The sequence below is a fragment of the Delphinus delphis genome, chromosome 2 (genome assembly GCF_949987515.2).
Source record: "Delphinus delphis chromosome 2, mDelDel1.2, whole genome shotgun sequence".
NCBI lineage: Eukaryota > Metazoa > Chordata > Mammalia > Artiodactyla > Delphinidae > Delphinus > Delphinus delphis.
In genome coordinates, this window is record NC_082684.1 from 162042256 (window position 1) to 162056354 (window position 14099).

Here is a 14099-nt window from a genome sequence, read left to right on the forward strand (position 1 = left end):
CTCATGGTTCCATGGTTGAATTATACTTCCAGTGGATATAGTTTCCTTGTGAGCCACCCTAGTGGTGTCTTAGATGTACAAATGTGGGGTAAGAACAATAGATGATGAGACTGTCAACAAGACTCAGATTTCCAGGTTTGTTCACGTTAACTTCTTCTGGTTACTGAGCTCAATTAAACCTCCACACAAGGCCACATTGATCATTCTGTAACAGTCCAGATCTTCAGTGACAAATCACTGAGTTAAAAAAATGTGGCTACTGCCCAGAAGGCAAAGACCAACCAGTAGAAAGAGCAATGTAAAAATGGTAAGCCTGTTGCCCCTCTTAGACCATTTGGGCTAGATCCTTCCCAAAGAGATCTCTGGATCCAGGTTACTCAACAAAAGCTTCCCGAAGAGGAGACTGATGGACTTTCCCACCAAGAACTTATGATCATAGAGTGAGTGGGCCATGGGATCCACTAGGCTGCTCCACTAGAGTCTGCAAGGTCATGGCCTTACGATTAATACAAGTGCTATTCCCTCTGCTCCTCCCAGTGAACCTGGGGGTAGGGGTGGGGAATTAAAATCCACTATTAACTTTTAACCAAGTTTTTCAGCTTTTAAAAATAAATAAGACTAGTGGCTGGGCCAAGGTTTCTATGTCTCTAGTGGGGAACAATGGTCCTATATCAGGTTAAGAGTTCAATGGGGAGCTAGGGGAGAACCGCATTTATTGGGTCTCCTGGATACTGGTGCATAGTTAACTGTGCCCTCCACAATCCCTGACACTACAATGAGGGGGTTATAGGTTAAATTGTTCCCACTTCCCCTCTACCAAGAGGGAATTCTTATCCCACGGTACCTGAGAATGTGACCTTATTTAGAAATAAGGTCTTTACAGAGGTAATCAAGTTAACATGAGGTTATTAGAGTGGGTCCTAGTCCTTATAAAAATGGGAAATCTGAGCACAGAGACAGACAAACATATGGGGAGAGCACCTTGTGAAGATGAAGGCATAGATCAGGGTGATGAATCTACAAGCCAAGGAATGTCAAATGTTGCCAGAAAACCACCAGAAGGTAGGACAGAGGCAAAAAACAGTTTTTTTGCTCAAGTCCTCAGAAGAAAACAACCCTACCAATATCTAATCCCACACTTCTACCATCCTGATTGTAGGACAGTATTTTTTTAAGCCATTCAGTTTGCGGTCCTTTGTTATAGCAGTCCAAGCAAACTCATATAGATTTCTGGTACTGGGAAGTGGGCTACTGCTGTAAAAAAAAAACTTTAAAATGTTGAAGCCAAAGAACACCAAACATTGCCAGCAAACCACCAAAAGCTAGAACAGAAGTATTGAACAGATTATCAATAACAATCCCTCAGAAGTGACCATCCCTGCTGACACCCTGATATCAGACTTCTAGCCTCCAGAACTCTGAGACAATAAATTTCTGTGTTTTAAGTCAATGAGTTTGTGGTACTTTGTTACAGCAGTGCTAGGAATCTAATACAAAGAAGAAACAAACAATGCTCTCTGGTTTTGAGTCTCAGTCCAATACCATCAGAACCTTTACCAGATACAACTATAAGTGGGCCCCACTGGAGCATTACAATTGTTATGACCACCATTGTAATGGCTCCCACTATTGAATATATATTGGTACAGATGTACTGTCTAAGTGTATCCCTGCTTGAATTCACTCCAAAGTCCTGAAGGTAGTTGCTGCAGTTAGGGACATTTTATGGCACGTGGGGACCATAAACCTACCCTCCTAACACTGTGCAGTTCTACTCTTTACCAGTAAGGTATCAATGGACTAGCAGAGAAAAGATATAGCTATCCTAATTGCTGAGCTTAATGGAGCCACAGTTTTCTGAGACTAATTCTCCATTCAGTAGCCCTGTTTGACCTGTGCACCTGGCCTCAGTCGCGTAGAGACTCAACTGATCGTGGCTCAATGCTGTAGTGCAGCCCTGGGCACTGGCACTAACTGACTTTGGGACTGTCACAGAGGCTACTACCCAAGATGAAGAAGTTTGGTGTACTACATCTCAAACTCTCTCTTCAGTATCACTGTCCACACAGATGATCAGAATAGGTATAGATATAGGTATAGGTATACATATAAAAACTGGGGAGAGTCTGACTCCAGGCCAAAATTCTATGTGTGATCTTTCAGGCTCAACCATGCACAATTACAGGGGCCTTATCTGGCAGCTGTCATTGGGAAAAACTTCACACCCCATACTATATTTGAGGCACAGCCAGTGCACTGCAGGCGTTGGAGGTAGTTGCAGTCATGGACTAAGATCCATCCGGACTGGCATATCTGCATTCTAGCTCAAGTGTATCCATTGGGAAAACTCCTTATGAGGCAGAGGAGACCTCAGGTGAGGCATTATACTGTTCAGAACTTCTGCCTAGACCATCTTACTGGGTGGCCTTAAAAACTCTTTTTCCATTCTGGTTCAACACTTTTCCATTCTAAGCCCTCTCTCCTCTACTTCCTCGTGGCACTTGGGTCCATAAAACATCAGAGGCTTTTGGGAGGACTTAGTCCACAGTAAGATGTTCCTCTCATCTGCTCTGATGCACATGACCCACCTCTGGGCCATTCTGTGGGGCAAATAAAACATTGGTGGAGCTAGGGCCCTTTCTTGTTTAGGCTCTTGCTTATACTATCTCAGTAAATAAATAAATACTTAATTGTTACTTTCAGTTAGTCTTAATTTACCAACTAAAAACTGGCAGCTCACTTTTTGACAAACTGACACACTGAGCAGGCGGTCGATGAAACACAATGCTCTTCTAGAAAAGCAAAATACTGAAACTTCTACTGGGCAACTTTGGGAGATATGAAAAAAGTCTTTGGGGGTGCTCTGACATAGTACTAGTGGATTGTTTGCGTGAGTCCAGCAGGGCTCGTTATCAGCTATGCCAGTGATTCTCAGACAGTGACAGTGGATGCCACAAAACACTCTTGGAGAGTGCTAATGGATTGTTTACATAAGATTTTCAGTTCTCAGGGGAATGGTCCTTCCCTTGAGCTCCCAACTCCCTGGCTGAGTTCCCACAGTAAGTCCAATTAGAGAACCAACAGAGGGACTCTAAAAAAGCTAGGGAAGCAATTCTCTAGATGCTGATTATTGTTCTCTGATGATGGATCCAACAATCAGAGACTCTGTGAGTTGAATTGTATCCAATGACTACTGTTATCTCCAAGCACATTCTTGGTGCCAAAACAGAGCCCAGAACACAGCAGTTATTAAAGCTTGTCCCTTTAATTAAAAATAATGTAGAGCCCTTTGGAATCACTTTATCCAGTGACCTGAAGAGGCCTTAGAGCCTTGGGTAGTTTGATTCCTTAATGAAGGATGTAATCTTATTAAACTTAGCAAGAATGGTGCCTGGTGGTATCCATCAATACAGATCCTTCCCACTTTTACTCAGACCTCTAAGCTTTCATAAATAAACGTGACTAGAGGTTAGACAAGGTCTCTATGTCGCCAGTGGGGAACTGAGGACATATGCTAAGGTCAGAGTTCAAACTGTGGAGGGGAAATACTGCATTTCTTGGGCCTTTTGGATACTGGTGAATAAATTTCTGGGATTTCGACAGTCCCTTATAAAAGGATGAGGAGGAAACAGATAATTCTCTGTAGTTTTAGTCCACCCACCACTAGGACTCTTTTCCAAACCCAACTATGAGTGAATGCCCTTTGGACCACTACAAACCTCCATTATTGTGGTTTCTACCACCGAATATGTTATTGGTAGAAATGTACTTTTTATATCAAATAGCACTAACCACCCCCCACCAAGATAAGATTTACAGTTAGGGTATTTTAGTGGGGTATGTGAAAGATTATGATCTACCAAACTACTGGCAACTAGCACCTCTGTCTACCAAAAACAAAGTCACAGGCCTTGGTAATAAAAAGGGGCAACTGTCTTCATTGTTGAGCTTTCAAAGGCCAACAAACATCTGTAAACTATTTCTCCATTCAGTAACTCCACCTGGACTGTGTGCAAGACCTTTGGTGCCCAGACTCTAAATTGATTAGGGTTACACAAAGCGTTAGAGCTACCTATGGCACCAGTGGTACCTGACATTGTGACAGTTATAGAGGTTATATCATCCAAGATAAAGAATCTTGGTGTCCTGTGGTTGACATCACAAACGCCCTTCTCAGCATCCCTCTCCATATGCATGTTCAGAATTAGTTTGTTGTACGCAATATGGGTTGTATTACACCACTAATGTCCTTCCATGAGACTCCCTAAATTCTCTACCTGTAATAATGCATAGGTAAAGACTTGGAAAAAGTCCTGCTCCTTGAGGGAGCACTAACCTTCCACTCTATTGATGAAATCATCCTAGTGGGCTCAGACAAGGGCACTACCCAAAAAGAACTGGATGTCCTGTTCACCTACAAGTATCATGTAGCTAGGCTGTTATTAACAAGGTACATGGACCTAAAAATGAAGTAAAATTCCTGGGCATGATCTGTAAGGGGCATAATCCAGGGACGATGACTGTCATGCTTTCGGCCCTCTCTGTCCCCCTAAATAAAAATCATCTGAGCAATTGGTGGGACTATACAGATACCGCCACACTCTCACAGGGATCACACAGCACCCAACAATCCGGTTACCATAAAGATGACTACATTTGGCTGGGGCCTTGATGGACAGGATCCCCTGGAAGCCATTCAACTGACTACCCCAGATGCCCTTTTTGTGGACCCCTCTGATTTTCGTTTGCTGTTTCAGTTAGGACTCTCAGTAACATCTCTCTTTGCCTACTGGAATCTATGGCAGAAGGCCACTACCATACATCAGAGGCATTCAATGGACTTTGGGTCCACAATCTGCCAGAGTTGGCTAAAAATTGCATATCCTTTATGAGAGAGTTGGTGCATATCCTTTATGGGACAATTATTGGTCTGTTATTGGCCTTGAGAGCATGACCTTGGTCATGTAATAATCTTAGGACAAGAAATTCCAACCAAAACATAGAATACATTTGCTTTTGTTCTATAGCTTTGTTAGGGTATTCATATCTTATGTCAAAGTTTAAAACATCTATAAAATATATGTACAAAGACACATTCATGAACCAAATAAAGTTCTTCTGATGTATTTAATGTAAAACTCTATAGAAAAGGACTTGGGATTAGCTCAAGATGGTGGAGTAGGAGGACATGACTTCACCCCCTTCTTACAGAACCACCAAAATCACAACTAACTGCTGAACAACCACCAATGAAAAAAAGCTAGAACCTACCAAAAGAAAGATACCCTATATCCAAAGACAAAGAAGAAGCCAAAACGAGATGGTAGGAGGGGCACAATCACAATAAAATCAAATCCCATACCCGCCAGGAATCCAAACACAACACTAAAGTTAGTCATCAAATCACAAAGAGAACAAAAGAGGGAGGGAAGAAAAAAGACCTACAAAAGCAAATCCAAAACAAGTAACAAAAAGGCAATAAGAACATACATATCGATAATTACCTTAAACATAAATGGATTAAATGCTCCAACCATAAGACATAGACTGGCTGAATAGATACAAACATAAAATCCATATACATGCTGTCTGAAAGAGACCCACTTCAGATCTAGGGACACATACAGACTAAAAGTGACGGGATGGAAAAAGATATTCCACGCAAATAGAAATCAAAAGAAAGCTGGAATAGCAATACTCCTATCAGACAAAATAGACTTTAAAATAAGGACTGTTTTACAGAGTCAAAGAAGGACACTACAATAAATAAAGAAACAAAGAAGGACACTACATAATGATCAAGGAATTAATCCAAGAATAAGATATAACAACTGTAAATATATATGCACCCAATATAGGAGCACCTCGATATATAAAGCAAATACTAACAGCCATAAAGGGAGAAATCAACAGCAACACAGTAATAGTGGGGGACTTTAACACCTCACTTTCATTAATGCACAGCTCATCCAGATAGAAAATTAATAAGGAAATACAGGCCTTAAATGACACATTAGATAGATGGACTTAATTGATATTTCTAGAGCATTCCATCCAAAAGCAGCAGCACATTCTTCTCATGTGCACACAGAACATTCACCAGGACTGAACACATGCTGGGCCACAAAGCGAGCCTTGGTAAATTTAAGAAAACTGAAATCATATCAATCATCTTTTGTGACCACAGCACTATGAAATTAGAAATAAACTACAAGAAAAAAAAAACTGTAAAAAACACAAACACGTGGAGGCTAAAAATATGCAACTAAACAACCAATGGCTCACTGAAGAAATCAAAGAGGAAACCAAAAAATGCCTACAGACAAATAAACATGAAAGCACAATGATCCTATGAGATGCAGTAAAAGCAGTTCTAAGAAGGAATTTTATAGCAATACAATCTTACCTCAGGAAACAAGAAAAATCTCAATTAAACAACCTAAACTTATGCCTAAAGGAACTAGAGAAAGAAAACAAACAAAACCTAGCTAGTAGACGATCAGAGAAGAAATAAATGAAATAGAGATGAAGAAAACAACAGCAAAGATCAATGAAACTAAAAGCTGGTTCTTTGAAAAGATAAACAATATTGATAAACCTTTAACCAGACTCATCAAGAGAAAAAGGAGAGGACTCAAATCACTAAAATTAGAAATGAAAGAGGAGAAGTTGTGACACCACAGAGACACAAAGAATCATAAGAGACTACTACAAGCAACTATATGCCAATAAAATGGACAGCCTGGAAGAAATGGACAAATTCTTAGAAACGTACAGTCTACCATGATTGAACCAGGAAGAAACAGAAAATATGAACAGGCCAATCATAAGTACTGAAATTGAAACTGTGATTAAAAAACTCCCAACAAACGAAAGTCCAGGGTCAGGTGGCTTCACAGACAAATTCTATCAAACATTTAGAGAAGAGTTAACACCTATCCTGAAACTGTTCCAAAAAACTGCAGAGGAAGGAAAACTCCCAAACTCATTCTATGAGGCCACCATTACTGTGATACCAAAACCAAACAAGGATACCACACAAAAAAGAAAACTACAGGCCAGTATCACTGATGAACACAGACACAAAAATCCTCAACAAAATACTAGCAATCTGAATCCAACAATATAGTAAACAGATTGTACACCATGATCAAGGGGGATTTACCCCAGGGATGCAAGATTTTTCAAGATCCACAAATCAATGAGTGTGATACATCACATCAATAAACTGAAGAATAAAAACCATATGATCATCTCGATAGATTCAGAAAAAGGTTTTAAGAAAATTCAACACCTATTTGTGATAAAAACTCTCCAGAAAGTGGGCATAGAGGGCACATACCTCAACATAACAAAGGCCATATATGACAAACCTACAGATAACATCAAACTCAACAGTGAAAAGCTGAAAACATTTCTTCTAAGATCAGGAACAAGATAAGGATGTCCACTCTCACCACTTTTATTCAACATAGCTTTGGAAGTCCTAGCTACGGAAGTCAGAGAAGAAAAAGAAATCCAAATTGGAAAAGAAGAAATTAAACTGTCACTGTTTGCAGATGACATAATACTATAGATAGAAAATCCTAAAGATGCTACCAGAAAACTACTAGAGCTCATCAAAGAATCTGGTAAATCTGCAGGTTACAAAATTAATACACAGAAATCTGTTGCAGTTCTACACACTGACAATGAAAGATCAAAAAGAGAAGTTAAAGGAACAATCCCATTTACCATCACATCAAAAAGAATAAAATGCCTGAAAATAAACCTACCTAAGGAGGCAAAAAACCTGTACTCTGAAAATTATAAGACGCTGATGAAAGAAATAGAAGTTGACACAAACAGATGGAAAGATATACCATATTCTTGGCTTGGCAGAATCAATATTGTCAAAATGACTATACTACCCAAGGCAATCTACAGATTCAATGCAATCCCTATCAAATTACCAATGGCATTTTTCACAGAACTAGAACAAAAAATCTTAAAATTTGTGTGGAGACACAAAAGACCCCGAATAGCCAAAGCAATCTTGAGAGAGAAAAACAGAGCTGGAGGAATCAAGCTCCCTGATGTCAGACTATACTACAAAACTATAGTCATTAAAACAGTATGGTACTGGAAAAAAATGGGAATATAGATCAATGGAATAGGATAGGAGGCCCAGAAATAAACCCATGCACCTATGGCCAATTAATCTATGACAAAGGAGGCAAGACTATACAATGGAGGAAAGACAGTCTCCGCAATCAATGGTGCTGTGATAACTGGACAGCTACATGTAAAAAAAAGAAGTTAGAACACTCTTTAACACCATACACAAAAATAAACTCAAAATGGATTAAAGACCTAAATGTAAGACTGGACACTATAAAACTCTTAGAGGAAAACATAGGCAGAACACTCTCTGACATAAATGGCAGCGATATCTTTTTTGATCCGTCTCCCAGAGTAATGGAAATAAAAACAAAAATAAACAAACGGCACCTAACTAACCTCAAACTTTTGCACATCAAAGGAAACCATAAACAAAAAAAAAAGACAACTCACAGAATGGGAGAAAATATCTGCAAACGAAGCAACCAACAAGGGATTGGTCTTCAAAATTTACAAACAGCTCATGTGGCTTAATAGCATAAAAACAAACAACCCCAATAAAAAAAAATGGGCAGAAGACCTAAATAGACATTTCTCCAAAGAAGACATACAGATGGCCAAGAGGTACATGAAAAGATGTTCAACATCACTAATTATGAGAGAAATGCAAATCAAAACCGCAATGAGACATCACCTCACACCAGCCAGAATGGCTGTTTTTGCACCAGTACAATACTGTCTTTATTACTGTAGCTTTGTGGTATAGTTTGAAGTCAGGGAGCCTGATTCCTCCAACTCCGTTTTTCTTTCTCAAGATTTCTTTGGCTATTCGGGGTCTTTTGTGTTTCTATACGAATTGTAAGGTTTTTGGTTCTAATTCTGTGAAGAATGACATTGGTAGTTTGATAGGGAGTGTACTGAACCTGTAGATTGCTTTGGGCAGTATAGTCATTTTCACAACACTGATTCTTCCAACCCAAGAACATGGTATATCTCTCCATCTGTTTATGTCATCTTTGATTTCTTTCATCAGTGTTTTACAGTTTTCTGAATACAAGTCTTTTGCCTCCTTAGGCAGGTTTATTCCTAGGTATTTTATTCTTTTTGTTGCAATGGTAAATGGGAGTGTTTTCTTAATTTCTCTTTCTGATTTTTCATTGTTGGTGTATAGGAATGCCAGAGATTTCTGTTCATTAATTTTGTATCCTGCAACTTTACCAAATTCATTGATTAGTTCTAGTAGTTTTCTAGTGGCATCTTCAGCATTGTCTATGTATAGTATCATGTCATTGGCAAACAGTGACAGTTTTACTTCTTCTTTTCCAATTTGTATTCCTTTTATTTCTTTTTCTTCTCTGATTGCTGTGGCTAGGGCTTCCAAAACTAAGTTGAATAAGAGTGGTTAGAGCAGACATCCCTGTCTTGTTCCTGATCTTAGTGGAAATGCTTTCAGTTTTTCACCATTGAGTATGATGCTTGCTGTGGGTTTGTCATATATGGCCTTTATTATGTTGAGGTAGGTTCCCTCTATGCCCATTTAATGGAGAATTTTTATCATAAATTGGTGTTGAAATTTGTCAAAAGCTTTTTCTGCATCTATTGAGATGATCATATGGTTTTTATTCCTTAATTTGTTAATGTGGTGTATCACACTGATTGATTTGTGTATATTGAAGAATCCTTGCATCCCTGGGACAAATCCCACTTGATCGTGGTGTATGATCCTTTTAATGTGCTGTTGGATTCTGTTTGCTAGTATTTTTTGCAGGATTTTTGCATCTATGTTCATCAGTGATACTGGTCTATAATTTTCTTTTTTTGTGATGCCTTTTTCTGGTTTTGGTATCAGGGTGATGGTGGCTTCGTAGAATGAATTTGGGAGGGTTTCTCCCTCTGCAATTTTGGAAGAGTTTGAGAAGGACTGGTGTTAGCTCTTCTTAAAGTTAGTTAGGATCAGTGGCACTTCGTGGGTGGACCTCCTTAAGAGTGTCTGACAGCAGAAAGTTTGATCAAGTGTTCCTAAGAGGAACACTCAAGTCCTTCTTCCTCAGCTAGAAACCATTTGGGCTGTGACAGCTTTGGCCCACCAGATGGGTTATCTATGACTAAAACACATGTTTAGACCAAGTTTCCAGAGGATAGCAGCCCTGCAGACTACACTGGTGGTCCCTTGGTTCTACAATGAGAGAGTGACAGTGGTGGATGATGAGATTGTTAACAAGACTCTAAGTTCATTAGTGCCACTCCTGCTGGTTATCAAGCTCAATTAAAGCTCCTCATAACATCAGGTCCGTCTGCTAGTGACATAATCCAGAACTTAACTGACAAATTCCTGGACAGGGAAAATGTAACTACTGCCAAAATAACAGAGAGAGACCATCACATAAGGTGACATGAAAATGGTAACTGGGAACACACTAGTGGAGAATTTGGGTAGTGCTCTCCCAATACCTCTGGGTCTGTTTTTTAAACAGTGGGAGCTCAAAAGAAGAGATTAATGGGTTCTCCACTTAGGAACTCATGGCCAAGTAGCATACCTTAAGGGGCCAAATGGCAACCCCTATAGGGTATGCCAGGTAATAATGACCCCTATGACTAACAGAAGTGCTATTTCTTTTCCTTCTTCCAGCAAATTCTAAAATGAATCATAGAGCCTTACCAACTTTTACCCAAACTTTTTGGATTAAACAAGACTATGAAATGTCCAATGTTCCTAAGTCCAGAGTGAAGAAGTGAGATCCTATGCCAAGGGTCAAAGTTCAGAGTACACATGAGGGAGAATTGCATTTCTTGGGCCTTTGGTAATGGTCCACAGTTGATGGTGACCCCCAATCCCCTGGAATGAGAATGAGAAAATTGATAATGCTCTCTGATTTTCTGTCTGAAGCCAACACCACCAAGATCCTTACCCAGCCTGACTACAGGTGTAACATATCATTATTGTGGCACCACTACTGAATGGATTATTGTTATAGATGTATTATCGATATGTATACCGGATTACACTTACTCTAAAGCCTAAAGGATATTATTGCATTTAAGACCATTTTAGTGGGGCATATGGAAGACTGTAAACCTACCAAACTATTACCTGCTAGCAGTATTGTCTCTCAAAAACAGCATTAATTGCCTCAGGAATTCAAAAACAAACAAACAAAACTGCCCCCATTGCTGTGCTTAAGGAAGCCAAGGTTCATTATCTGAGTTTTGCAAAAGGCCTTGGGTACCTGGAAACTCAAGCAAAAATCAGGCTCAGTGATGTAGTACAGCTATGGCAATAGCATTACCTGACACTGTGACTGACATAGCTTTTGCCCAAGCTGAGGGAAATAGGTATGAAGCAATTCACATTGCAAATGCCCTTTTCAGCATCCCTGTCCACACAGATGATCAGGATCAGTTTGCCTTTGGTGTAATGCGTTGCAATACACCTTTAATGTCCTTCCACAAGGCCATGAGCAGGAAGAAGTCCCACTTCCAGATGGAGCCCTAGCCTTCCATATATTAATGAATGCCTCCTAGTGGGTCGAGGAAAGGGTACTACTCAACCAGGACTGTATGCCATTTTGACGCACATGTAGCAACATGTCTAGGACATTACTATGGACAAGGCACAAGGGCTTATGAATCCTGGGAAATTTCTGGGAATAAACTGAGAAGGGACAGTAGCTCTCAGTCCAGAGACAATAATTGCCTAGTTTTAGTCATGCTCAGGTTCTCAGCCCCAACAAACACAAAGGATGCCCAGTGACTTGTGGGAGTATTCAGATACTGGTACTCACAACTTCCCCTACAAGGCCACCTTGATGACAGCACCCATCAATCAGGTAACCAAAAAGACCTTTACCCTGAGTGGGGCCTGACAACAGGATACCCTAGAGAACCTCCAACGGGCTACACAGGCAACCCTTTTCCTTGCCCCCTTGAATCCACCGCCTTTTAGGTTGCGGGTCTCAGCAACCTCTCTGTTTGCCAATTGGAGCCTGTGGCAAAAGAACACTGCCACACATCAGAGGTGCCAGCTGGCTTTGGACTCATAATCTTCTACCGTTAACTGAAAGTAAACACCCTTTGAAAGACTACTGAACAGTTATGGATCTTGGTGGACACTGAGTGCAGAAGTCCCGCCATGAAGTAGTTTTATAACAAGAAATTCCAACCAAATGTTAAATGTTTCTTCTTCTCTAGTTGTTTTATGGTATTCACATTTAGATCAAAGTGTAAAATTCCTATAAATTATATGCTCAAATACATATTCATGAACTAAAGAAATAAGTTCTGATGTGATTACTTTTTTAACATTTAAAGGTACCTATAATTGTTATACTTACTACTGTGTTGTCCTCCTCTGGAAGTTATTTGTTTTTGTACTTGCATGGGGAGTTTTGACACTGAATCTTGATGTTTAAGCACAGGATTTTTGTCTGGTGTGTCATCATGAGCTACATAAAGAGATGCATTTAGTTCCTCCATGGAAAAACATATCTAGTATGCAATCTCTAGATTTCAAATTTATAACATATATACAGCAAAATTTTCTCTCATTTTGATAAAGTTATAAGTAAATTACCATAATGTCAGACGTGACATAAAATTTGAGAGGATATTTTTAATGGGCATTTGTTAAAGAAGGTGTAACACTAACATTTCTAGGCAATATCTATTGATCTACCTATCTATATATATCTGTTGTATATGTGTGTGTGTATATATATATAAATATATATACACACACACATACATACACAAAATATTCCTGCCACGGGTGGTGATCTGAGCATGTATGCCAAGGTCAGAATTCAAAGTGGGGTGGGGCACTGCTGCATTTCTAGAGCCCTTAGGCTACTGGTGCACAGGTGACCATGATCTCCATAGCCTCTGACACCAGGTGCTGGGGGAAAGAGATAAAGCTCTCTGGCTTTTCATCTGAGGCCACCACCAAGGACACCCTTGGTCAAACACTACACTGTGAGTGTATCCTTTCAGGCAACCACAAAACTCCATTTTTATGGTCCCCGCTACTGAATGTGTAATGATGTAGATGTATCTTCTATGTGCACCCACACTCGAATTCAGTTCCCTCATGGGAACTGCTGTATTTAGGGGCATTTTAGAGGGGCACGTGGAAGACTGAGAACCTCCAGACTAAACAGTGCCTCCCACTTGTGTCTCCCTAAACTAATTCCTGGGAAGAAAAAGACATAAACTGCTCTCACTGCTGAGCTTAATAAACAGAAATTTCTCCATGAGACTATTTCCCATTTGAATAACTAACTTGATCTTTGCACACAGCCTCAAGTACATGTGACTCAACTGATTTTGGTAGGTCAATGCTATAGTACAGCGGTGAGACCCGGTGGTACCTACACTGTAACTGTCATACAGGCTGTTTTCCAAACTGAAGGACCTCAATATGCAAATCAAATGCCCTTTGCTGCATCCCTCTCCACATAAATGATCCCAGTTATTAGTTTAACCTTATATGAAAGGAGTTGCAATATCCTACTAATGTCCTTCACATGGCCACCAAATTGCTCAAATATCTATAATCAGGGCACAGCTCATGACGTCTAAGCAGCCTGCTCTCAAAGGGAGGACTAGTTTTCATTCAAGTGGGCCCAGACAAGGACACCCCCAACAAGGATTAGATCCCTGTGAACCCACCAGTAGCTCTTGGCTGGGCCATCAGTACACACAAGGTACAGTTAGTTACCTGGTAACTTAGTGAAATTCCTGGACATGTCCTCTAAGGGGCATGACATCTCATTCCAGAGGATAAGACTGCCACACTTGGGCTAATCAACTCCAATAAATAAAAAGCGGTCCAGCAATTAGTGACATTCTTTGACCACTTGCACTCTCATTTGCCCATGTGGAGCCCTTGATGACACCCATCTATGGGGTTACCAGAAAGGCTGCTTCCTTTCAGTGAGGACACAACCAAGAGGGTGCCCTAAGGACCCTCCAACAGGTCCCATGACCCCCATCTGATGCTTGAT

At 40.1% G+C, this 14099-nt stretch overlaps 1 protein-coding gene across 18 annotated transcripts in view; it reads right to left on the minus strand.

Annotated features, from left to right (window-relative positions):
* CCDC7 (coiled-coil domain containing 7) overlaps window positions 1–14099 on the minus strand; it is a 300965-nt gene that overhangs the window by 122205 nt on the left and 164661 nt on the right. For 17 of the 18 annotated variants that reach the window (XM_060006163.1, XM_060006164.1, XM_060006166.1 and 14 more), the window contains one exon: window positions 12432–12542. In XM_060006163.1, coding sequence (XP_059862146.1) covers window positions 12432–12542 — 111 coding nt within the window. Of the gene's footprint in view, window positions 1–10759; window positions 10937–12431; window positions 12543–14099 lie in introns of all 18 variants that reach the window. The other variant, XM_060006178.1, reaches the window with a different exon arrangement.